At 36.8% G+C, this 27,301-nt stretch overlaps 1 protein-coding gene across 2 annotated transcripts in view; it reads right to left on the bottom strand.

Annotated features, from left to right (window-relative positions):
* Nucleotides 1–519: 519 nt before the first annotated feature.
* PRRC1 (proline rich coiled-coil 1) overlaps nt 520–27,301 on the bottom strand; it is a 40,902-nt gene continuing 14,120 nt past the window's right edge. For both annotated transcript variants that reach the window (XM_029218520.1, XM_029218519.1), the window contains exons 7-9: nt 20,619–20,722; nt 13,517–13,619; nt 520–1,107 (exon numbers count right to left, since the gene is read on the bottom strand). In XM_029218520.1, the coding sequence (XP_029074353.1) occupies nt 898–1,107; nt 13,517–13,619; nt 20,619–20,722 (417 nt within the window). In that variant the 3' untranslated portion in view covers nt 520–897. The remainder of the gene's footprint in view (nt 1,108–13,516; nt 13,620–20,618; nt 20,723–27,301) is intronic.

The following is a 27,301-nucleotide window of genomic DNA, read 5'->3' as shown; positions in this document are numbered from 1 at the left end:
AAGTAAGCCATATGATCCCATAAACAACAAAGTAATTTCCTCTCAAAAATTTCTCTATTACAGTTGGAGAAATGAATTAAAGCAGAAATAATGGCTGTTGTCAGAGTTACCTGGAAGCACTGAATACCATTATGCAAAAAAACCCAAATGCTTCTAATTTAAATATGCTTGACTCATTTGCCCCTTAGTTGTCATAGAGCAATGAAAAAAAAAATGCATTATCCCAGTGTTCATCGTACAGTATGAATGTGAAATGCTGAAACATTAAAAAAAAAAAAAAAAAAAAAAGAATTTTTCAGGCTATGTGTATAACATGATAACCAAAAAGAACATGATCGATTCTGTTATTCTGGCCTATGTTAAAAATATGCATAGACAAGTGCACCATCTCCCTACAAGTAGGTGTCTTAGAGTCTCTTGTTGAGCACATGGCTTAGCATCAGACCTGTGATCACACGGACACACGAAAAGCTTCCAAGACGGACAGGGAAGAGATTAATCATGAATTAAAAGAAACAATGCTTTTAAACAGTGTTCGGTAAACATGTTCTTTAGTCAACTATTTCTTAAAAAACAAAATAATCAAGTACATATCATTAAGTTAAATATCTTAGCACATGAATTTGCACCTTATAAATCTGGTGTATCAAACTGTCCTATAAAAATATTTATATATTTTTTGAAAACTATGGTACGTGCAATTATATAATCAGAAAAAGGATCTGTTTCTTTTCATCTACGGGAATGACACCATGCCTTTCTAAGAAAAAAACTGCAGCCTACAGGAAAATGATCAAAACAGCTGGACTGACTGAAGTTGTCCAGTTTAAGAAGGGACTGTCTCTTCTCCACCAGCAGCTCAAAGTTAGCAAGTGTCAGTATCCCAGGCCAGCCTTCTCACATGGTCCCGGGGGACAGGCGCTGTTTATACATGCCTGCTACTGCTTTGGCTGCACTGTAGATCATCTGCCGACGAGACACGCCAGTGAAAGTCATATGCCAATCAGTCCGGCTGACATTGAGTAAGCTCTTCTCCAGGACTTCGCCCACTGTCACCAAAAGGCCCGACCACCTCAGACTGTAGTCCTGGGGAGTTAGACTTTGAGCCTAAGGAAAAAAGAAATCGATATTTTAATACATTAAAAAACATCACTGGAAGTAGTTATGTCATAAGTGACATTTCAAAGTCTCTCAGGTTACTTCTCATAGAGATTATGACAGACCCTGAGAAACATGGCTATGCTGCCAAATGTATGAAGTTACAAGGCTACAAAAAAAACACAAAACAATATTGCACACATGGACGTGATTTACAATGTCCACACTAAGCTCATTTTGTTGTTTAAATACAATCTAAGTCTTAAAGCTAATGACTCTATCTAACAGAGCTCAGTGTCAGAGGGCCTAAGTGTCAGTTCTATATTCAGTGTCACTTTAGGTTAATAAGATTAGTGCTAAAATAGAAATGTTACTTTTATCTTTTTACAGTAATAAAATTCCTTACAATTACAAGAAAGAGAGATAATACTGCATATTAAGGCTTCAACCCTATCAGAAAAGAATTGTTAAATTAATCTGCAGAAGAGTATTCCTGGAAACTTCATTTATGTGTGAATAAGTTAGTACCAATATATATCAAATAACATCCAGTCCAGGAGAGAGCATCAACCACTGTTACATCACTTGTACTTGACCCAGCCCACATCTGCTCCATGGCAATCATTTATTCACCTACACAGGAATGAAAAAATAAACTCACTGCCTGATATCCAAGAATGATATAGTTTTTTGGCTTTAGGGTGGTAAGTATAGTCCAGAGGAGTATATCCATATGTAGAAAGGATCCATGCAGTGATTCCCAAATGTGCTGTATATTACAATCGCCTGAGATGCATTTTTTTTTTTTTTAACAAAACCACTTTTCATGCTCCACCTAAGACCAGTGAATTGGAAACTCACAGATGGTTCCAAGAGAAAGAGCACAATACTTATAAAATAGTTTCTGAGAAATTTTGCTGGGGAGCCTGCTCTGTCTTCCCTTCCACAGGGTACACTGCACTATCAGTATTCTACTATGTTTTAAAGAGAGACAGTAGATAAACCACTATGGTCCTCAGAACCGTGCTTCTCAAATGCGATGTGCACGTGAAGCATCTGGGGAGCTTCTAAAGTTGTAGATCCTAATTCCATAGCCTTAGGTTAGGGCCCAAGAGTACTTTTTTTTTTTTAAGACTAAATGGGCAATGCACAAATCCTTTTTTTCCAGTTTTGAGATAAAACTGACATATATCACTATTTAAGTTTAAGATGTATACCACAATGGTTTCACTTACATTTATTATGAAATGATTACCATGATAATCACCCCATATTTAGATACAATAAAAAGAAGCAAAAAAAGAAAAAAACCTTTTTTCTTTATGACAAGACCTCTTAAGATCTACTCTCTTAACAACTTTCATATAGCATACAATAGTGTTAACTACAGTCACCATCCTATACATCATATCCTCAGTACTTATTTCTCCCGTAACTGGAAGTCTGTACCTTATGACCACCTTTCTCCTACCACCCTTCCTCAAGCGTGCATTTTTAACAAGTTCCCAGGTGATGATTATGATGCTAGGCCTAGGATCATACTTTTGAGGATCAAAATACTTGACATTATCAGCTAACATCTAGAAACTGGGTTTTTAATTGGGGGAGGAGGGATCATTTTATATTTGTTTAACCAGCACAAACTGTATAAAATTTTTTCCTGATTTTCACTAATATATTGATATATGCTGATTATAATCCCCTTAAGGGCTGATTTCTAGTCTCTTAAATTCTCTTAAAAAATTTCAACTACAAGGGAACATAGAATTGAACATCTTGCAGTGGATAAAACAAGAAACAGCGTAGAACTGAAGAGCAAGGACAAGAGGAAGGAATCTCAATACCTATACTTTTGTATCTCAACTTTGTACCTTGTGAAAGAAATGAAATGACAGCAGAAATGGCAAAACAAAAAGCAAACGACACTCTTTGAATACCACTGTTCACAGTTAACCACATTAAGAGCCTGTGTGTACTTTTCCAGGCCTTTTTGTCCTATTCATTTATATACATTTTAAAGTATATATGGGTATATGTGTGTGTATATATATGGATACTACATGCAGTTTATTTTCACTTAGCAATGTCATAGACAAATTTGAATATTAGTATATGTAGTTTTATTAGTATATATACTTTTGATGCTTTGTTCCTTGAGCATAATGTCTGTTTCTTTCCAATATATATTTTTAAAAACAGAATAAAAATTGTCCTTGCAGTGATCAGACATCTAGCAAGAGTCACCAACGTTTTCTGAAAAGGGTCACATAGTAAGTATCTTAGGCTTTGTGGGCCAGACAGTCTCTATAGCAACTACTCAACTCCTGCTATAGCAAAAAAGCAGCTGTAAACAGTATGTAAACAAACGGGCCCAAGTATGTTCTTTACAAAAAAAACTTCTTTACAAAAACAGGGGTCAGGCCAGATTTGGCTGTAAGACTTTTTTCTTTTTTTTTTTTTTTGTGCTAGTCCCTGATTTCAAGCAATGTAAGAATGACAGTGACAGAAGCAGCCTTACAATTTCAAGGTTCCTAATGTTTTACCATTAGATCTGATTTTTGCTTTGACTTTCCAGTATACACATACCCTTCTAATCTTAATTAGCTAAGAGTTTATTAGCACGGTTGTAATTTCTTTTTTTTTCTTTTTAATTTTTATTGGAGTGTAATTGATTTACAATGTTGTGTTAGTTTCAGGTGTACAGTGAAGTGAATCAGTTATACATGTATCCACTCTTTTTTAGATTCCTTTCCATTATAGGCCATTAGAGACTACTGAATAGAGTTCCCTGTGGTATACAGTAGGTTCTTATTAGTTATCTATTTCATATATAGTAGTGTTTATATGTCAATTCCAATCTCCCAATTTATCCCTTCCCCCCTACCCCCCCTTGGTAACCATAAGTTTGTTTTCTACATCTGTGACTCTGTTTCTGTTGTGAATATGTTCATGTGTACCCTTTTTGTATATTCCACATATAAGCTATATCATATGATATTTTTCTTTCTCTGTCTTACTTAGTATGACAATCTCTAGGTCCATCCATGTTGCTGCAAATGGCATTATTTTGATCTTTTTTATGGCTGCATAATATTCCATTGTATACATGTACCACATCTTCTTTATCCATTCATCTATCAATGGACATTTAGGTTGCTTCCATGTCCTGGCTATTATAAATAGTGCTGCAATGAACATTGAGGTGCATGTATCTTTTCAAATTATGGTTTGCTTCCGGATATATGCCCAAGAGTGGATTGCTGGATCATATATTAGCTCTATTTTTAGTTTTTTAAGGAACCTCAACACTCTTCTCCATGTGGCTGTACTAATTTACATTCCCACCAACAGTGTAGGAGGGTTTCCTTTTCTCCACACCCTCTCCAGCATTTATTATTTGCAGACTTTTTGATGATGGCCATTCTGACTGGTGTGAGGTGGAACCTCACTGTAGTTTTGATTTGCATCTCTCTAATGATTAATGATGTTGGGCATCTTTTCATGTGCTTTTTAGCCATCCGTATGTCGTCTTTGTAGAAATGTCTATTTGGGTCTTCTGCCCATTTTTTTTGATTGGTTTTTTTTTTTTTTTTTTACATTGAGCTGCATGAGCTGTCTGTATATTTTGGAGATTAATCCCTTGTCGGCTGCTTCATTTGCAAATACCTTCTCGCATTCTGAGGGCTGTCTATTCATTTTGTTTATGGTTTCCTTTGCTGTACAAAAGCTTTTAAGTTTAATTAGGTCCCATTTGTTTATTTTTGATTTTATTTCCATTACTCTAGGAGGTGGATTGAAAAAGATCTTGCTGTGATTTATGTCGAAGAGTGTTCTCCCTGTTTTCCTCTAAGAGTTTTATAGTATACGGTCTTACATTGAGGTCTTTAATCTATTTTGAGTTTATTTTTGTGTATGGTGTTAGAGAATGTTCTAATTTCATTCTTTTACATGTAGCTGTCCAGTTTTCCCAGCACCACTTACTGAAGAGACTGTCTTCTCCATTGTATATCCTTGCCGCCTTTGTCATAGATTAGTTGACCACAGGTGCATGGGTTTATCTCTGGGCTTTCTATCCTGTTCCATTGATCTATATTTCTGTTTTTGTGCCAGTACCATACTGTCTTGATTACTGTAGCTTTGTAGTATAGTCTGAAGTCAGACAGCCTGATTCCTCCAGCTCCATTTTTCTTTCTCGAGATTGCTTTGGCTATTTGGGGTCTTTTGTGTTTCCACACAAATTGTAAAATTTTTTGTTCTAATTCTGTGAAAAATGCCATTGGTAATTTGATAGGGATTGCATTAAATCTGTAGATTGCTTTGTATGGTATAGTCATTTTCACAATATTGATTCTTCCAATCCAAGAACATGGTATATCTCTCCACCTGTTCGTGTAATCTTTGATTTCTTTCATCAGTATCTTACAGTTTTCTGAGTACACGTCTTTTACCTCATTAGGTAGGTTTATTCCTAGGTATTTTATTCTTTTTGATGCGATGGTAAATGGGGTTGTTTCCTTAATTTCTCTTTCTGACCTTTCATTGTTAGTGTATAGGAATACAAGAGATTTCTGTGTATTAATTTTGTATCCTGCATCTTTACCAAATTCATTGATTAGCTCTAGTAGTTTTCTGGTAGCATCTTTAGGATTTTGTATGTATAGTATCATGTCATCTGCAAACAGTGACAGTTTTACTTCTTCTCTTCCAATTTGGGTTTCTTTTACTTCTCTGATTGCCGTGGCTAGGACTTCCAAAACTATGTTGAATAACAGTCGTGAGAATGGACATCCTTGTCTTGTTCCTGATCTTAGAGGAAATGCTTTCAGTTTTTCACCACTGAGAATGATGTTTGCTGTGGGTCTGTTGTATATGGCCTTTATTATGTTGAGGTAGGTTCCCTCTATGCCCACTTTCTGGAGTTTTTATCATAAGCAGGTGTTGAATTTTGTCAAAAGCTTTTTCTGCATCTATTGAGATGATCATATGTTTTTTATTCTTCAGCTTGTTAATGTGGTGTATCACACTGATTTGTGGAAACTGAAAAAACCTTGCATCCCTGGATAAATCCCACTTGATCATGGTGTATAATCCTTTTAATGTGTTGTTTGATTCTGTTTCCTAGTATTTTGTTTAGGATATTTGTGTCTATGTTCATCACTGATATCGGCCTGTAATTTTCTTTTTTTTGTGATAACTTTGTCTGGTTTTGGTAGCAGGGTGATGGTGGCCTTGTAGAATGAGCTTAGGAGTGTTCTTTCCTCTGCAATTTTTTGGAAGAGTTTCAGAAGGGTAGGTGTCAACTATTCTCTGAATGTTTGATAGAATTCACCTGTGAAGCCATCTGGTCCTGGCCTTTTGTTTGCTGTTAGATTTTTAATCACAGTTTCAACTTCAGTACTTGTGAGTCATATTTTCTATTTCTTCCTGGTTCAGTTTTGGAAGGCTATACCTTTCTTATCTGTCCATTTTTTCTAGGTTGTCCATTTTATTGGCATATAGTTGCTTGTAGTAGTCTCTTATGATCCTTTGTATTTCTGTGGCATCTGTTGTAACTCCTTTTTCATTTCTAATTTTATTGATTTGCACCCTCCCCTTTTTTTCTTGATGAGTCTGGCTAAAGATTTATCAACTTTGTTTATCGTTTCAAAGAACCAGCTTTTAGTTTCATTGATCTTTTCTATTTTTTTCTTCATCTCTATTTTATTGGGTTGGCCAAAAAGTTCTTTCAGTTTTAAGTAAAAATAAAAGACACAGTTTTTCATTTTCACCAAGAATTTTATTGAACAATGTATTTACTAACCGAATGAACTTTTTGGCCAACCTAATACTTATTTTTGCTCTGATCTTTATGATTTATTTCCTTTTGCTAATTTAGGGGTTTTTTCTTTTTTTGGTTGTTCTTCCTTCTCTAGTTGCCCAACAAGGTGGAAATTTTAAAAAGTTATGAAGACATAGGTGAATAAAGTAAATTTTGATTGGGATGAAACAGAGGAAACAGGAGATTCACAGAACTTATCCCAGCAGGGTGGAAATCTTCAGATGGCCATTAAGAACCAGGATGAATAAAACAGACATAGGTGGGATTAAAACAGAGGTTTTAACACAGCACTACCAAAGGCTGAGTGGGACTCCCTGCTGGTTCCCCAACATTGAAGGGCCCCAAATAAGTCTGCTCTATTTATCCTAGTTAGGAGAAATTTTAAAAGTCTGAAGGTAGAAATGACAATGAGAAATTTAAGCAGCAATCAATTGGGGCAGTGACTAGGCAGATTAATCAAGATAAAGACTGACAAATGGGCCAAAACCCCTTGGCTCAATCCCTAGCTGGGGACCCAAAGACTTTTGTACAAGAGTGAGTAAAATGGTCAGGAGTGGAGAAGAGAAGTTTCCCCTGAGCTGTGTTACCAAAGTCCACTAGTGAAGGCCTGATGTGTGCTACAATTAGACTGAAAGAAAGTAAAAATGTAATGGTTGATAGGATTATGAAAGTTGACACTTCCCCTACCTAGTATTACAAAACCAAAACCCATTGATGAAGTCTCAATGGGGGCTACAGTGAGGAACATAAGTGATGATGGAATTACAGTATAAGTTTGTAGGAGACTTGGTGTGTTTGAACTGGTTTCATGTGAAGTGACGGTGTTTTTTTTCACCTGATTATATTTTGGGGATGGACACTGTATCTCACTGGGGAACGTTTCCCTTATCTAGTATTGTAAAACAGAAGGGATGGAAAGCCACCCTTCAAGCATTATTAACTGGACATGCTCTATGGAACCAGTAAGATTGTCTGAGCCTGCAGTGTGGAATAGAAGTTGGAGTGCTGGTGTGCTGGTAGGGACAAAACTCTCTGCGCCACAGCCATATGTGGAACGTAGACTGAGGCTTATGGTAAAAATCTGTGAGTGCCTCCCAGCAATGACTACTTGAACTTCGAACTACAGAATTTCCATCTGAGGGGTGTTTACTACCTAGCCACTGGACCCTATTAATTGAAGCTACTCATATGACTAAAGGGCATAAAATGATACTGAAATGTGAAACACTCAAAACATCTGGGATGATGGAGAAACACCCTAATAGGGATGGTAGTGCCTGGAAGAGTTCCACCATAATGGAAACGGTTTATAAAGGAACAATGCTGTCTGGGGAATACAGGGAGGAGACTAACAAGCTCGGTGTCTCTTTTCCTCTAGGACAGATTTTGGAGTCACCCGAGAAGCTGCCGGAACTGACTGCCATGTAGACAGTGCCCTACGCACAGCTCTTAACTGACCAACCAAGAACTGCTTGGTTTATGGGTAGCAGTTCCAAGGTGGATGGATAACATACTATTTGGAAGTCCACTGCTCTGACTGAGGAAGGTAAAAACAAATCAGACAGGCAAGGCTGAACTGCATGCTGTTTTCCCAGCAGTGATGAAAGAATTGAACAGTGATATAATCTCCTATCTTCTGGTTTTTACTGAGTCATGGGCAGTGGTCAATGGCCTGGCCATATGGTCAGGCAGGAGGGCAATGGAAACCTGGCCTATTAAAAGGATGCCCATATGGGACACACAACCCTGTGGAAATCACTGTGGGAACTGGAGGGATGCATTAAACTAGAACATGTTGATGCCCATCAGAAGAACTCCTTTCCAGGCTTGGAAGGTGAATGGAATCAACAATCAGATATCCCCCTGCTCTCTCTCAAGACGGCCACCTGGGTCCATGAAGTGAGTGAATATGGGGTTAGTGCAGCAATGCAGAGATGGGCTGAATCTAGACCCATTCTTCTTGTACACTCTGAGTCACAAAATGCCAATAAAAACTGTTCTGTCGACCAGCAAAAAAGACAGAGACTGCAGATGGCTATGTGGCAGATTTCCTGTTAGCAAGGCCCTGAACATAGCAAGTTAGTTGGTAGCCCTGGGGGACTACAAACGGTTCTTTACAGGTAGAGACAGTGACTCTAGGCAGGGCTTTTCTTACCCAGTGGTAGAGGCAAATGCTCAGTTACAGTTTCTGGTTCAGCAATCTATGTTGTTGTTGTTGCTTTTAACACCTTTATTGTAACTATGTTTTTAATCTTTGTTACAACTCCTAAGGGCCTATAGGGCAAGATGTGCCTTCACTCCATCTGAAAAAATGGGGCTAACAGTGATTGCTGCTATATGGGCTGGTGGTAAAGACAGCCCACCTGTTCTGCACCTATGTAACCTTAACTTATCTGAATAGAAGTGGATGAGGGGGAGGCACCTGCTAGCCTAGTATTGCTGTCTGTAATCTAGACCAGCACAGTTGCTGAACCTAATGTCCCTTCCAAAGGTGGAGAAGCTTGGATATGAATGGAGAAAGGGAAAAAAGGAAAAAAAAAAAAAAGGCTCAGAGCAAGAGATGATACCATGCCTGAAAGGGTGAAGCCATATACTGTATCTCTGACACCCCTCCTGCTGTTTTTTTAAATTGAAGTATAGTTGGTTTACAATGTTGGGTTAGTTTCAGGTATACAGCAAAATGATTCATTTATACATATGTATGTACAGATCTATTCTTTTTCGGATTCTTTTTCATTATAGACTACTACGAGATACTGAATACTGTATAGCACAGGAAACTGTAAGTCCTTGTTATCTACTTTTTATATAGTAGTGTGTATTTGTTAACCCCAAACTCCTGATTTATCTCCTTGCCCCACGCCGCCACTATCCCCTTTGGTAACCGAAAGTTTGCTTTCTATGTCTCTGAGTCTATTTCTGTTTTCTAAATAAGTTCATTTGTACCTTTTTTTTTTACATATAAGTGATATGTATTTGTCTTTCTCTGTCTGACTTACATAGTATGATAATCTCTAGGTCCATGCATGTTGCTGCAAAATGACATTATTTCATTCTTTTTAATGGCTGAGCCATATTCCATTGTATATATGTACACCACATCTTCTTTATCCAGTCATCTGTTGATGAACATATAGGTTGATTCCATGTCTTGGCAATTGTAAATAGTGCTGCTGTGAACACAGGGGTGTACGTATCTTTTCAAATTAGAGTTTTTGCCTCTTCTAGGTATATGCCCACAAGTTGGATTGCAGGATCATATGATAGCTCTATTTTTAGTTTTTTTACGGACCCTCTATACTGTTCTCCATACATTCCCACCAACAGTGCAGGAGGATTCCCTTTTCTCCACACCCTCTCCAGCATTTATTATTTGTATACTTCTTGATGATGGCCATTCTGACTGGTGGGAGGTGATAACCTCATTGTGGTTTTGATTTGCATTTCTCTAATAATTATTGATGTTGAGCATGTTTTCATGTGCCTGTTGGTCATCTGTATGTCTTCTTTGAAGAAAAGTCTCTGGGTCTTCTGCCCATTTTTTGATTGGGTTGTTTTTTTGTGGTAGAGTTTTATGAGCTGTTTGTATATTTTGGAGATTAATCCCTGTTGGTTGCTTCCTTTGCAAATATTTTCTCCCATTCTGTGGGTTGTCTTTTCATTTTGTTCATGGTTTCCTTTGCTGTGCAAAAGCTTTTAAGGTTTAATGAGGTCCCATTTGTTTAGTTTTGCTTTTATTTCCGTTACTCTGGGAGACGTATCCAAAAAATATTGCTGTGATTTATGTCAGAGTCTTCTGCCTATGTGTTCCTCTAAGAGTTTTTTAGTATCCAGTGTTACATTTAGGTCTTTAATCCACGTTTGAGTTTATTTTTGTACATGATGTTAGAGAATGTTCTAATTTCATTCTTTTACATGTAGCTGTCTACTTTTTCCAGCACCACTTATTGAAGAGACTATCTTTTCTCCACTGTATATCCTTATCTCCTTTGCTGTAGATAAACCGACACACCTGTGGTCAATTAATTTCCAGACTTTCTATCCTGTTACATTAAATCTGTGTATTTTGTGCCAGTACCATACTGTTTTTGATGACTGTAGCTTTGTGGCATAGTCTGAAGTCAGGGAGTGTGATTCCTCCAGCTTCATTCTTCTTAAGATTGTTTTGGCTATTAGGGGTCTTTTGGTTTCCAGCCAAATTTTAAAATTATTTGTTCTAGTTCTGTGAAAAATGCCCTTGGTAATTTGATAGGGATTGCACTGAATCTGTAGATTGCCTTAGGTAGTATGGTCATTTTAACAATATTGATTCTTCTATCCAAAACCATGGTACCTTTCCATTTGTTTGTGTCATCTTCAATTTCTTTCATCAGTCTTTAAACAGTTTTTGGAGTACAGGTCTTTTGCCTTTTGCCTCCTTACATAGGTTGAGCCCTAGGTATCTTATTCATTTTGATGTGAATGGTAAAGGGGATTGCTTCATTAATTTCTTCCTTAATTTCTCCTTCTGAGAACTCAAGAAAACAATTTTCCACTCCTGCTTTTGAAACCTGCAAACCCATGTGCCCTCATGCTGGGAGACTTTCTCATGATATGACAATGTACTAAATAGTTATTAATGACAAACTGGGATGCCAGGTATCATTTAACATTTATGACTGTTTTACTATAAGGGATACATATTCAAAGACCAGGGAGTGGATTGTGATATTTTGATTTATAAAATATAAAGGATAGGGTTTAGACAGTTTCTTGGTTGGTGAAGGTGTGGAGATTTGGAGAGAGTGGAGCACTAGGAGAGGGTATGGAAGCTCCACCTCCTTTCTCCATAGCTTGCCCTATGCATCTCTTCCATCTGGCTGCTGCTGACTTATATCCTTTTATAATAAACCTGTGATCTAGGGTGAAGTGGGTTTCCTGCATTCTGTGAGCTACTCTAGCAAATGAGAATCTCTGATATACAGCCAGTCAGTCAGAAGTTCAGGTAACAACCTGGACTTGTGATTGGAAAGGAGGGGTGCAGGCAGTCTTGTCGGACTGAGCCCTTAACCTGTGGGATAGGTGTCAGAATTGAGTTGAATTATAGGATATCCAGCTGTTCCTAAGAACTGCTAGGTGGCATGGGGAAAACTACCCCCCCACACACACTTTAATGTTCTAATAAATACATTTCAAACTTTTATTAGTGTTACTGTTTACTTAAGTGATACTGACTGTATTATAATTTATTTTTTGGTTAGGTTACAAGCTAGTCTCACAGAATAAAATGGAAAACTTTCTACCTCTATGCATGAGAATCACGTATTCTTCGAATACCTTGTAGACCTCACAACACCATTAAAACTCAGTGATTTTCTTGGAGCTAGATGAAACTCTTGCATCAAAAGGCTTCACTAAGATAATTAGGTTAAATCATATGAAACTGCCAAAATTTGACTGGTTTTGACTTCAATGAGCAATTTTGTACGGTTCAACCTAATGGTTATAAACTGCCATTGTTGATTCAAGAATATTTTCCTAGAAAATCAACCGTTTTCTGTAATTTTTCTAAATTATTGTATAATAGCGTACAATCTTTTAATCACCTTCACATTGGAGTGAGTTTAATAGTACCATGTAGAAAAATGTCTTCAACTTCTGAAGAGGAATTTTGGTAAAATTATGGTATAAGTAAGTAACGGTTCAATAAACTTAAAAATTCCAAGCATAAATTCTTATTCCCCATCTAACCTGTAAACCCCTAAGAAGGCCACAGGTTGCTTTCAGGGGCTCTGTAAACATGTGAGCCAAATTTATATGTGAGTGCATATATCATACATGCATGCTTTTGGGGGAGAACCCAGTAGCTTTAGCAAATTCTCAAATACCTAAAGTCCCAAATAACTTTAGAGAGTTTTGAAATGACATTTAACAAGGTACATACATAATACATACATAAAAATGTGATGGAAATTCTATTAAATGGAAGACAGGAGAAATACCATTTCAGAGTACAAAGATTCCAATGTAAACAAACTTACATTCTATTTCATTTAAGGATTAAAAGTACATAAAAATATAGAAGGAATGAAAACCATTTTATATTAATGCTAACATTCTTCTGGAAACTATGTGGATAGGTAGACATTTTTCAACAAACCGAAAAGACATGTGACTTTCATCCAAGGTTTGTAAACTTCTAAATGTGTTTCTACATGTTTTTAGAGATGAACAAACTAAAGAGGAAGATGAGGACAACAAACTAAAGAGGAAGATGAGGACAACAGAGTAACAGCAGAAAATAAAATGTGAGATAAAGGAGACAGTTAATGAAAGGTGAACACAAATTGTTTCTCCAATCACAAGGTAGTGAACGCAATCATAAAAAGAGGGAAAACAATGGGAAAAAGAGCATTAACCATGTAATGGCTTACCTTGACAAAGACCGCTGGAAAACGAAAGTAGGGAGGTACTGAAACAACATGGAAGGAATAGAAAATTGAAAAGCAAAGAGAAAAGGCTAAAAGGAAAGAGTGAAGCAAAACAATGAAAAATCTTATTTTGAAAACAGTATTTCAGGTTTCTCTGAAGCATAATGAAAAAGAAAAGGATAAAACTAACCTGTTGTACAAATTCCAAGGGTACTGGTGTGGCTTGTGTAAATGCTTCTAGATGAATACCATGCACAGGGTCTTCAACTATCAGACAGCCAATGTCAAACCATCTGCAACAGAATGTATGAGTTTCACATTGTGTATGTGCTAAATGAGTTATGGTGAATAAAGTACTAACATTCCGATAAAACATTACCAGGTTGACTAGAAAAACATTTCCTTGAAATTTTCAATAGGACAATCTATAAAACAACATATAAAATTACCCTGTTGGCTTAATTCAGAGAAGGAAAAAAAACAACAAATAATTGAAATTACTCATCATGGAAAGTTCCTTTTCTTGCTAAGATTTGGAGAAAAGAATGGCAATTAGGGGTGCTCAAATCTGCAAGAGATAAATCTACTCATTTGAAAATTCAAATAACATCATAATTTAAAATGTCACTTGCTAAAATATGGGAAAATTTATATTACCAACTCTATAATTAATATATAGCCAAGTTGCAAAGTTACTATAAAAATAAACTCATTCAGGAAATAACAAATCCTCTCCTCATTCCTGATAATTCCTTCTAATCACACTTTCTGAATTGTTCACAACGAATCAGTCTGAAAACAGCCTCATGAAATCAAGAAAATTTTCTTCAATTTAAAGATACACGTAAAAAGTCATAGTTAAAAACTGACTTAGGTGAGGTCATCTGTAATATCACTAGCATTTTAACTAGCCAGAATCAGGAAATCATGAGTTTAAATAAGATACAGAGCAAGAAAATTTTAAAATATACAGATTAAAGTGCGATGAAATACAATATGATTAGGAAACTTATTTACATATTCAAAGAAACAACAAAACAATATGTAGAATAACTTTTGAGTTTATAATGTCTGTAGTATTCACATCCTAAAATTTTCCTTTAAATTAAGAACCTTAAATAGTTATTTTATTTATTATATGAATCATTATTTTAAATAATTTATTTGGTATATGATGAATCAGTGTTTTATTTTATATGATTTGTGTATTATGCAGATGGCAGAGAATAACTGTAGTGACTAAGCTTCCAGACACAGCACGGACGTCCTGACAAGCAGCAACGCTGAAGGTACGAGCAGTCTCCCCTACAATGCCGGTGATCACACGAGAAAAACTCCCCTTCCTCTTCATGCCCACCGAGACCTCTTCCATTTCCCTGACGAGTGCTATTGGCTGAGGAAACGCTGTCTTCTCCCTCCTTCCTCCTGTCCTTCCACCCCACTCCCACTCCCCACCCAGCAGGAGGAAAAGTGGTGGTCCCCACCGTTCACACTCAAGGACAATTGCTAAAGAATGCTCTCCTCCTCCTCACCCTCTGCATGCGGTTGGGGAAATAAGACAGACTCGACCAATCCCATATGGAAGCTACTTAGACTTAAAAAAGGCTTAAGAATGGTGGTTCCAAGACATTTAGATTTCATGTAGCCGAAAAAAAATCAAAATAGCACCTGAGGAGCTGACACAGGTATGCCAATTTGTATTTTATCAAAGAAAGACCGTCCACTACCACCAGTCACTTCACAGAAGGACATTTTAACCCATTTCACACATAACCCTTGGTTTTAGAACTCGATAGGTTAATCTCAGAATAAGGACAATTCATGTTTACACAGGTTATTTTTCCATTTTGGTATAAAACATGCTAATTTCCCTCATGTAGCATGAACTGATGCAAAGTTTATCACAAATAGCTAGGTCTATACTGGCTTTACTATTAGGAGGCAAACACCAATGGTCTTTTCTTGACTCAGTTATAAGCATGTATTTTCCTGACTATCTTCTGTGCATTTATTTTTCATGGGAACACCACAGAGAGAAGTAGCCAAAGCAAACGATCAAGTGTTTTGGGTCATGGGTTTGCTGTTTGTTCTCATGTCCTTCCTCTAGTCCCCTTCTGTATCTTAATATTACAGCCTTTTCACCCTCTCCTCCTTAAACCATACTGGAAACCATCCACAGACTTCCTAATACCAATTACTATTCCTAATCTTCCTTATTTGCTAGTCTTCTGCTCAAAAAAAAGGTAGGAAAAATAGCACGGTAGGAAAAATAGCACATCTAGGTATGATGGAGCAGTTGATGGCAGACCAATGCTCCCAATGAAAAGCTGGATGAGTATACAAGTCATATCTAATGGCATCCAAGAGCTGTAGAAGCAAGGAAGACAAAATGGAGTAACATTCTGGACAGGGACAACCTTTCAAAGGTAAGCTGAAGACTTTCAGCTGACCCTAAGCACAACCCAGCCTGGACTCAGGTCAGTCTATCTAAAGTGCACCAAACTACTACCCCTTCCACACACCTCACTACTCTGTTTATTAGAGGGAAGAGTGAACCTTCTCAAAATTACCTCAAGACTCTCGAGTTTCTTATAAACAATGCCTGGCTTTCCAAGATTATGAGGCATCCACAAAGACAGCACCTTATCGTCACACCAAAAGGAGGCTAAAAGAGGCCCACACACTGGATTCAGTAGACAAAGATCTTAAAATAAATATGACTCATATTCAAGGAAAGAGAGAGGTAAAGATAGTCGAAATAGAAAATATAGGTATTCAATAGTAAATTAAATCTACTTTTTTAAAAAAATCAATGTATGGGCTACACAGCAGACGAATCAGAGTGAGGAAGTAGGGGAAAGAGGGGACTGACCAAATGAGAACTCTGAGGCACAGTCAGAAGGTGAACAAGCATGTAATTACAGTCCTAGAAAGAGAAGAGAGAAAATGGGCCAGAAGCCAATTCTGAAGATCCAATGGCCAAGAACTTTCCAAAACTGATGAAAGACATAAAATCCAATGAAAGAAAGAATCAAGCTCAGGGAATCCACAAAAATTCAATACCTAAGCAAACACACACCCCTGTACCTACCATACAAAACTGCAAAAATAAAATGACAGAAAAAATCCTAAATGCAGCTGAATAATACATTCTCTTCACAGAAACAAGCTGGATAGCTGATGTAACAGAAATGATGGAAGCCAGAAAACAGTACAACAGCATCTTTAAAGTACTGAAAGAAAAGATCTGCCAATCCAGACTTCTATATCCAGAAAAAAACACCCTGTGAAAATAAAGGTGCTTTAAAGGCTCTTTCAGACAAAAGCTGAGAGAACTCCTGGCTAAAGTCTTCCATCACAATGTATATAGTACCAAAGGATGCTCTTTAGGCAGAATGAAAATGATCCCAGACAGAAAAACCAAAAATGCAGAAAAGAATTCAGAGAATAAATGTAAGTGAATAGAGTGTACAGAAATATTGTGTAAAATATATACACAAGATACTTAATACTGCAAAAGATGAAGGGGGTAAATGGTATTGAAAGTAGTTCAGTATTATCAAAGTCATAATTTTTATTAAAACATAATACATGGAAAAAGGCACAATAGAATCTCTAAGGTAGCCCTTAAATGAATATTTCAGTTTCCCCCTCTGTTAACCTTTTAATATTCATCATCACTGGATGGTTGCTTGGTGCTTACATAGAAAGTTCAAACTTCCCAACCTAGCAATCAAAGCTCTTCAAGCTACTTTCTGATTTCCTATCCAACAGTGTTCAGCCAAGCTGATAAAATCACTGACCCCAGAATACATCTTAACCATCTTCACACTTTTCCTCCATGCAGAATGTCCTAGCTATTCTTTTCTACTTAACCAAATTTTACCTACTCTTCAAAATTCAGCTCAAGTCCCAATCATTCACGGATCTTATCTGACACCATCTCCACATCAAGTTAATTCCATTGAAAATGTACATAGCATTTTATGTACAGCCCACGTGCAGCAACGAAGACCCAATGCAGCCAAGAATTTAAAAAATAAAAAAATATGTTCCTCTACTGACTGACGGGTGTTTGGTGATACCTATCAATCAGTGTGAAAAGATATTAAAAAAAAAAAAAAAAAGATGAATTATGTTGCTGGAGGGTTTTTCCAAACTAAATAGATGAGAGGTAGTGTTCAACAGAACTCAAACCTAGTGACTGCCTCCAGGCCCTCTTGCCATACCTTCCATTACTCTGAATGACTGTGTAAATGATTGTTGCTGGAGGTCAACATCCAAGCCAATAACTAAATCACTGTATCATATGTAATTGATTATTAACACAATCTTATTAGCATGCAGGGAACACAATGTCCATTTTACAATTAAAAAGGAGAAACGAGCAGAAATGTGAGCAGAACTACACAGGTCACATAGCTAGTTAGATGACAGAGCTAGACCAGAACGTAATTTGCTCTCTGGTTCTAAAATAGGATACATTTTTTTACTAGATGTTCAGTGTAAGCAATCATATTTTGCTCCTAAGAGAAACATAATAAGCCTCTTACTGAACCATTATACGCCAACAAACTGGACAACCTAGAAGAAATGCATAAATTCCTAAAAACACACAACCTGAATCAAAAGAAACAGAAAATCTGAACAAATGGATTACCTGTAAGGAGACTGAATCAGTAATCAAAAACCTCCCAACACACAAAAGTCCAGAACCAGATGGTGTCACTGGTGAATTCTACCAAAGATTTAGAGAAGAATTAATACCAATCTTTCTCAAACTCTTCCAAAAAATAGAAGATGAGACACACTTCCAAACTCATTTTACAAGGCCAGCATTACCCTGATACCAAACCCAGACAAGGACACTACACAGAAGAAAATTAAAGGCCCAATATCCCTGAAAAACAGAGATGTAAAAATCCTCAGTGAAATACTAGCAAACCGGATTCTACAATGCATTGAAAGGATCTATACCATAATCAAGTGGGCCAGGGATGCAAGGATGGTTCAAAATGTGCCAATAAATCAATGTGCTACACCACATTAACAAAATGAAAGATAAAATCATACGATCATGTCAACAGAGCTATAAAAAGTACTGGACAAAATTCGACACCCATTAATGACAAAAACTCTCAACAGAGTGGATACAGAAGGAACATACCTCAACATAATCAAAGTCATATATGGCAAGCCCATAGCTAATATGCTCAACAGTGAAAAGCTAAAAAGCTTTTACCTCTAAGATCAAGACAAGAATGCCCACTCTTCCCACTTTTATTCAGCATGGTATTGGAAGTCCTAGTCAGAGTAATTAGGCAACAAAAAAAATGCATCCAAATCAGAAAGAAAGAAGTAAAACTGTCACTATTTGCACATGACATATTATATATATAAAAACCTAAAGCTACCACCAAAAAACTGTTAAAACTAGTAAATTCAGTAAAGTTGCAGGATACAAATTCAATACCCCCAAATTTGTTGTATTTCTATACACTAATAGCAAACTATCAGAAGAAAAAAATTTTTAATACCATTTACAATTACATCAAAAAGAATAAAATAGTTAGGAATATATTTAACCAAGCAGGTGAAAGTTGTCTACTCTGAAAACTATAAGACGTTGATGAAAGAAACTAAAAAAGACACAAATAAATGGAAATATATTCCATGCCCATGGACTAGCAGAATGAACATTGTTAAAATGTTCCTATTACCCAAAGGAAGCTACAGACTCAATGCAATCCCTATCAAAATTCCAGTATTTTCCACAGAAATAGAACAAACAATCCTAAAATTTGTATGCAACCACAAGACCCTGAATAGCCAAATCAAATCTTGAGAAAGCAGAGCAAAGCTGGAGGCAATATGCTCCCCGATGTCAAATTATAATACGTAGCAACAGTAATCAAAACAGTATGGTACTTGCATAAAAAACAAAAATATAGATCAATTCAATGGAGCCCAGAAATAAACCCATGCATTTATGGCCAATTAGTTTATGACAAAACAGCCAGGAATATGCAATAGGGAAAGGACAGTCTCTTCAATAAATGGTGTTGAGAAAACTGGACCACAATTTCACACCAGAGATAAAAATTAATCAAAATGGATTAAATACTTGAGCATAGCATCTGAAACCATAAAAAACTAGACGAAAACATAGGCAGTAAGCTCCTTGATATCTGTTGTGGCAATGATGTTTTTTGGGTTTGACACCGAAAGCAAATGCAACAAAATCAAAAACAAGTGGGACTACATTAAACTAAAAAGTTTCTGCACAGCAAAGGAAACTATCAACAAAACGAAAAGGAAACCTACCAAATGACAGACAATACCTGCAAATCATATATCTGATATGGGGCTAATATCCAAAATATATAAAGAACTCATACTAATCAACAGCAAAAACCAAACAATCCAATAAAAAAATGGGGAGAAGATCTGATTAGCCTCCTTTTCCAAAGAAGACATACAGATGGCCATACGTGAAAAGGTGCTCAACATCACTAATCCTCCAGGGAAATGCTAATCAAAACCACAATAAGATAACATCTCACACTGTTAGAATGGCTATTATCAAAAAACAAGAAATAAGTGTTCACGAAGAGGTGGAGAAAAGGGAACCCTTGTGCACTGTTGGTGGGACTGTAAATTGGTACAACCACTATGGAAAACAGTATGGAGGTTCCTCACAAACTGAACTACCAAATAATCCATAAAGTTCACTTCTGGGTATTTATCCAAAGGAAACAAAAATACTAACTCAACAAGACATATGCATCCCCCTGTTCACTACAGCATTATTTCCAACAACCGAGGCATGGAAGCAACTTAAATGTCTGCTGATGATAAAGAAAATGTGATTTATACACACACTCACACATAAATATGTACGTATATATACAATGAAATATTATTCCATTGAAAAGGAAGGAAAACCTTGCCATTTGCAGCAACGTGTATGGACACTGAAGTCATTAAGCTAAGCGAAGTAAGTCAAATAGAGAAAGACAAATACTGTATGATCTCACATGTGGGGGGAAAGCAAACTCACAGATACAAAGGACAGATTGGTGGATGCAGAGGCAGGGGTGGGAGGGGGAGTAAAATGGATAAAGGGGATTAAAAGGTACAAACTTCCAGTTGTCATGAGAATATAATGTACAGCATGGTGACTATAGTTAATAATACTTTTTGTACATTTGAAAGTTGCTAAGAGAATAGATTTTGTCTTGTAAGTTCTCTAAAAAAATTATAACTATGTTAAAAAAAAAAAATCCTCTTACTTGTCAGGAAGCAATTCTGCAATGAAGTTTTCTACTGACACAGCAGTCTGTTTTTCATGGATCACTCCAGTTCGACGCAAGCTATCTATCCGTTCCTGGGCACCCTGAAACAGTGTACATTAGAAACTATTTTAAATTATTTGGTTTTAAACATACTAATTTATGACTGTATAAGTAATATGCATATACATTTATACACAAACACATATATACTCACTGTAAACATGAAAACAATACAGAAGCACAGAGAGTAAAAAGTGAAAAAGCCCCACTGTATTCCCCTCAGTATTAAGAGTCTGCAGTGCATCTTCCAAATTATTCCTATATGCATTATTTTGGTTGCTATCATGAAATGGATAATTTTTATATTACATGTTCTAATTGGTTATTACTAATAAAAGGAAACTGTGCTTTTTAATGTTGATCTGGCAAGAGGCCATCTTACTAAATAAAAATGATTTATCAATTCTAGTAGTTTTTTAGTTGATTCTCGAATTTTTCTAGGCAGGCAATCATATCAATAGCAAATATGTTTTTTCTCTTTCTTCTGATTCCTTTTATATATAGCCTTTAAAGTTTGCACCAAAATAACAGTTATTTTAACTTCAAATGTATGCATTACATCAAAGCTTATTCAAGAAAATCAGTACCATTTATGAAACAAAATTGAGGGGCTGAGAACACTAAATAGATAACTCAAAATCATGAATTAAATATATACTTATGGCAGAAAACTAAAAGCTGGATTAATGAGGACAAGGTTGTTGTTTACTACTTTTATTTGAATCACTTCATAAAAGTGATCATGAATGATATGATGAGAATGTGTTCAAAAAGCAAGATAAAGCTATTTCTGAATAAAACTAGTCATGGATAATACCCCTATTTTTTATCATGAACAGCAGAGCTAAGCAGTGAATGAGATTAAGGGGTCAATTCTTCTTCAAATGAAAATGAAGAAAGCTAAGATACTTCTAGAGACAACTGAATTTATTTCAGAGACAACTTAAATGAAGAAGTGACAACTGCATGAGAACATGTAGGCCAATCTGTCATTAGCTTATAAACATGAAAGATGAAAGAAGATATGAGTTAAACTACAATAAAGTCAAGCTGTATTTTTGCTTACTCTTGTATCTCTGGTACCTAGCATAGTGTCTAACCTAATAGGCAGCCAGTGAGAGCTTACTACATGAAAAAGTGAACAAGGGAAAAACTAAGGGCTTCTGAAGGCCTATATGGCTAACATTAGGAATCTAAAGAGTGTAAATATGGCATCACCAAATCTAATAGTGCACGAGGAGGTCACTGTTGAACCTGAAAGAAAATACAATAGCTAAGATGAACCTAATTCTTTGTACTGGATAATGTAAATCTGTTCTGAAATTTGGGAGGAGTAAAATAATTCCCTCCTCCCAAAAGGTAGTTATGTCTAATTTTTTACTATAAAGAAGTTTAAATAAGTGTTAATTCAGTAAGAAACTATTAGGGGATTAGTGGGATGTTTAGAGATTCATTCGCAACTCTTCAAAGGTGCTATCTCAGCTACACACTACAACAAAATATTCCTAGATTTTATGCTCCCAGGAAACAGAAACTAAGTTGGTTCATTTTTTACTATCCTACAGCACAGGGCTTTATACTTCATAGGGTTCACAAAATATTCAACTGAAATTAATTAGCACCTATAAAAGATAGGATAATGAGTTAGGTAGACAAGTGTAATGCTTGTTTTTATGGAATCCAGAAGAGAAAATGAAGAGGGGGTAAATCAGCCTCTGTCCTCCTCTGACCACAACACTACTTAAGTGTGGCATCTTTTGGCGTCACAGAGACACTTTGATATTAGTCACTACCAATGTTTTGAGACGGGAATTTTAACTTTATTTTTCAGCAGTGTAGGGTACCAAAAATTAGGTAGTTTAGAGGCCACACTGAAGTAACTGTCTCAGAACTGAAGTAAGATGCAGAAATGCCTCTAGAGCTTATACTGTACTCTGAGAGCTTATACTAAGCAACTTGGTTCAGATAATCAAAATTCCATGCTTCTTCAAAAATTCTTACAGATATTAACTACATTTTTCTTGACTATAAGCTATAAAACAATGGTCAGAAATATAATTGGCTTTTCAGTAAAATTAATACTTGGCATTGGAGAAGTTTCAGAAGCTTCCTAACTTTAATTACAGCTGATTTATTTCCTTAAACAATTTCATATGTTTAAAGGAAAACTTAAGTTTAGTCAAAAAAGACATTCACTTCAAATAAAATCTGAAGGGGAGAAAAAAATCTGGGTTGAAATTTTAATATTCTACATTATTTTCTTTTTGTTAGTTCCCTCTACTGTTTCTGAAAAGAAACAAACCGCTGGGAAATTACAAATCACTTTCCTATATATATCAGTTTCAATGAATTTTAATTTTAAGCTTGTATTAAAGATTGTAGAAAAGGAACACTTTTCTAAATTTGAAGGGCAAAAACCAATACTAAAACAAATCAGTCAAATACTAATAAAATCACAATATAAACTGAACTATTAATATTCAGAAAATAAGATTTTTCTTACAGAAAAAAAATCTCCATCAGCCTTTCAAGTTCAGTTTATACCGATCTGAAGTGTCTTTTATGCAATGATATTTAACATAAAATATTTAAGACTCGTGTTTTAAAAACCATGAAATTCTGAGTTATGTTCCAAAAATCACGTGGTGATCTATCATCAGAAACTATGAATGACAACCCTATCAGTTTTTTTGAGAACAATTAGAAACCACAGGACTTGCAAGAAGATTTTACGGTGTCATTATGCCATTTGCATCCTTAACATCTAAAACATTATTCTGAATTGTCCCTTCATATGACACTCAGGAGGATTTTAGGTTCCGAGGCAATCAGTGGGTGAGCGGTACATCTTTATTTTCTAATGGGAGAGGTCAGAGCTTATGAAGAGGAGATGAGAAAGGAGATGGCACGTTGCCTCCATTACAAGTATGTATTCAGGCAGAAAATTTTAGGAAAGCATACATACGGAAGTTGAGGAAGGAGAAGCTGAGTTCCTGAAAACTATCTGGGTCTACCTGGACCTTGTAAAATCTTTGCATGTCACCAGAGGTACTTATACACAAGTCTGAAGACCACTGTTTGATGGTAAAGGTACTATCAAAGTATAGCAACAGGTGGGCAGCTAGAGCTCTGTTAAAGGGAAAAATCTCTATTCTCATATGGCTGACATGTTGTTAAACCAAAATTCAAAACAGATCCCAGAGGGAAAACATCTTCTGCATTAGACTGCTTACTTGAGGAAATAAATTATTAATTTAAAAAGTTTACCCTAGCAGTTTTAATTCTATTGTTTGGGGTTTTATACCAAGATATCTCAATAGGACTGCTAGATATTCATTTTAAAGAACATGAAGCACTATTCTAAAAGTTTATATCTATAAACGAAACAAAGATCTCTGCTCTTGTAGAACTTAACTCTAGTGGGGAAAAGGCATTAAACAATAAAAATAACATCAACATAAACTATATGGTAAATCAGAAGATGCTGGCTGCTATCAGAGGAGGGCTAGAGGGATCAGGAGGGCAGGGCAGGTAGGTGCAGACTGCAGTACTGAACAGGGTGGTCAGGACAGGCCCCACTGTGGAGGGCAGATGTTAGTTAAGACTTGAAGGAGGTCAGGGAGTCAACCAAGTAGATATCTGAGGAAAGAGTGGCTCAGCGAGAGCTGTGAAAAGGCTGTGAGAAGAGAGCAGCCTGTCAGACAAGCGCAAAGACCTGCAAGGAGGCCAATGTGGCTGGCGTGGAGTGAGCAAGGGGGAAGACCAGAGAAAAGCAGAAGGCCGCTGGTGCAGCCACTGTGGAGAACAGCATGGAGGTTTCCTAAAAAACAAAAATAGAGCTGCCATATGATCCAGCAGTCCCACTCCTGGGCACATACCTGGAAAAGATGAAAACTCTAGTTTGAAAAGATACATGCACCCCACTGTTCACAGCAGCACTATTTATAATAGCTCATGGAAGCAACTAAGTGTCCACGGACAGATGAATGGATAAAGAAGATGTGTGTGTATATACGATGGAATATTACTCAGCCATAAAAAAGAATGAAATCATGCCATTTGCAGCAACATGGATGGACCTAAAGATGATCACACTAAGTGAAGTACATCAGAGAAAGACAAATATTTTATGATATTACTTATATGTGGAATCTAAAAAGATAGTACAAATGAACTTATTTACAAAACAGAAACAGATTCACAGACATAGAAAACAAACTTACAGTTACCAAAGAAAAAACGGTGGGGTGTATAAATTAGGAATTTGAGATTAACAGATACAAACTACTACATATAAAAGATAAACAACAAGGACCAACTGTTGTACAACAAGGAACTATACTCAGTATCCTGTAATAACCTATAAAGCAAAAGAATCTGAGAAAGAATATATATATACACACACACACACACATATATATATATATATGGTATAACTGAATCACTCTGCTGTACACCTGAAACACTGAAAATCAACTATGCTTCAATTAAAAAAAAAAAAAAAAGAAGGCCAGTTCAGCCTGTGGGGCTGTGGAAGCCTTGGTAAGGAATTTGGATTTTACACTCAGTGAAATATTAAGTTCTGAAAAGAATAGTGAAATGGTTTGATCTTGTGTGTTGAAAGAATTACCCTGGCTACTCTGTTGAGGATAACATATAGGGCCACAAGGGGAGAAACGGGATGACCTGTTAGGAGGTGAACCCAAGATTCCAGCAAGGCTTTGTGGTGGCTTCACCCAGGGTGGGAGCAATGGAGACAGTGACAAGCAGTCAGATGCTGGATGTATTCTGAAGGTACAGTGAACAAGATTTCTTGATGAACTGGACATGGATAACGAGAGAAGACAAGGATGAATCCAAGGTTTCTCATCTGAGAAAATGGAAGGACAGAGCCATCATCAATTGAGATGGAGAAAGCTGCGGCGGGGGACAGGTTGGAAGGAAAGAAAAGCAGTTGAGTACTAGAAATGATAAGTTTGAGACATTCAAGTAAAGGTATTAAAAAGGCAACGTTAGGGCTTCCCTGGTGGTGCAGTGGTTGAGAGTCCGCCTGCCGATGCAGGGGACACGGGTTCGTGCCCCGGTGTGGGAAGATCCCACATGCCACGGAGCAGTTGGGCCTGTGAGCCATGGTCGCTGAGCCTGCGCGTCCGGAGCCTGTGCTCCGCAACAGGAGAGGCCACAACAGTGAGAGGCCCGCATACCGCAAAAAAAAAAAAAAAAAAGGCAACTTTTATATTAACCTAGTTTACATGAGAGGTCTCTGCTCGAAACTGTCAGCACACAGCTGGTATTCAAAGCTGTGGGACTCGTTGAGATCACCGAGAGAGTGAACGTAGATGAAGGGAAGGAGACCATCAGGAGGTTGGGGAGAAAAGGAGCCAGCAAAGGAAGCACAGAGGAATTTGTGAGGCAGGGAAGAAACCAAGTGTGGCATCCCCAAAGGCGAACGTAAAAGACATTACAGAGGAGTCTCAAAGCCAGTGGTAGGTCAAACAAGATGCACAACATTGGCGACCTTGAAAGCATTCTCGGTGGAGGGGTGAGGGTGAGAGCCTGGCTGGGGTGGGTGTAAGAGACTGAAGAGAAGAACTAGAGATAAAACTGTTGGCAACTCTCTGCAAGTTTTGCTGCAAAACGAAGTGAAAACCTAGGGTTGGAGGTGATGGGGAAAGTAAGGTAAAAAAATTTGTTAAGGTTTTCTTTAGTTTATTTTTGTTTTTTAAGGTGGGAGCAGTGTTTACATGCTGATGAACTGTTCATTTGTTTTTGCATGTTTGTATACTGATGGTAAAAAGTGTATGAGAGGGAGGGCAGAACTCTTGGAACTTTAGCACTTAGCACGCAAGAGGGGGCCAGGTCTACTATGGTAATGGGATTGGCTTGTGTATGTGACAAATTTTTTAATGGTAACAGTCCAGAAGACAAAGTGTACGATATTCAAGTGGTGGTGTGAGTATGCAAGTGTGTGAAATTTGTTTTCAAAATAAGCCATTCTATTATCTGCCACTATTACGCAGGGATTATATAGGTATCTACAGACTTAATCACAAGGTCTTCTTCCCTCACTACCAAAAACTATGGCAGTGTCTTCCTTTGGTAAGTGCCTTACTACTGGTAATGGAATTTAATAGGTCTCTATATGCTGATGAGACCTTGGCACACTCTGGTTATATACAGGCTTTGTGCCTATAACATGCCAGCTGGTGGGGTCTCTAAGGCAAGGTAGTTAAAAGGACAGGGAAAGGGAAGACTCAAAGAAAGTAAGTTAAGAAAACTTTCTGGATGAGCGCCGAGTCCCCTCATCAAGTACTGGGTTGGCCAAAAAGTTCGTTCGGGTTTTTCCGTAACGGAAAATACAAGGGAAAAGGGGGACTTTGTCAGGTGTATTTACAACCTTACTAGAACCCCATTACTACTCTGGAAACTTCCACATATATGAGAATCCCATAAACCATGAAGAAATACATAAAGTGTAAAGTATTATTAATAGTGATAGTAATAAAAACCTTATGGGATTCAAGGGATATTATAATTTCAGTAATGGATTTAAACTTTAATACTGGGTTAAGAAGATGTCTTTCAGGACTAAAACTGCTCTCTTTCTGTGCTCTTGGCAT

This window comes from Monodon monoceros, unplaced genomic scaffold (genome assembly GCF_005190385.1).
Source record: "Monodon monoceros isolate NGI ecotype Baffin Bay Population unplaced genomic scaffold, NGI_Narwhal_1 Super_Scaffold_12, whole genome shotgun sequence".
Taxonomy (NCBI): domain Eukaryota; kingdom Metazoa; phylum Chordata; class Mammalia; order Artiodactyla; family Monodontidae; genus Monodon; species Monodon monoceros.
This window is presented reverse-complemented; position numbering and strand designations above follow the sequence as displayed.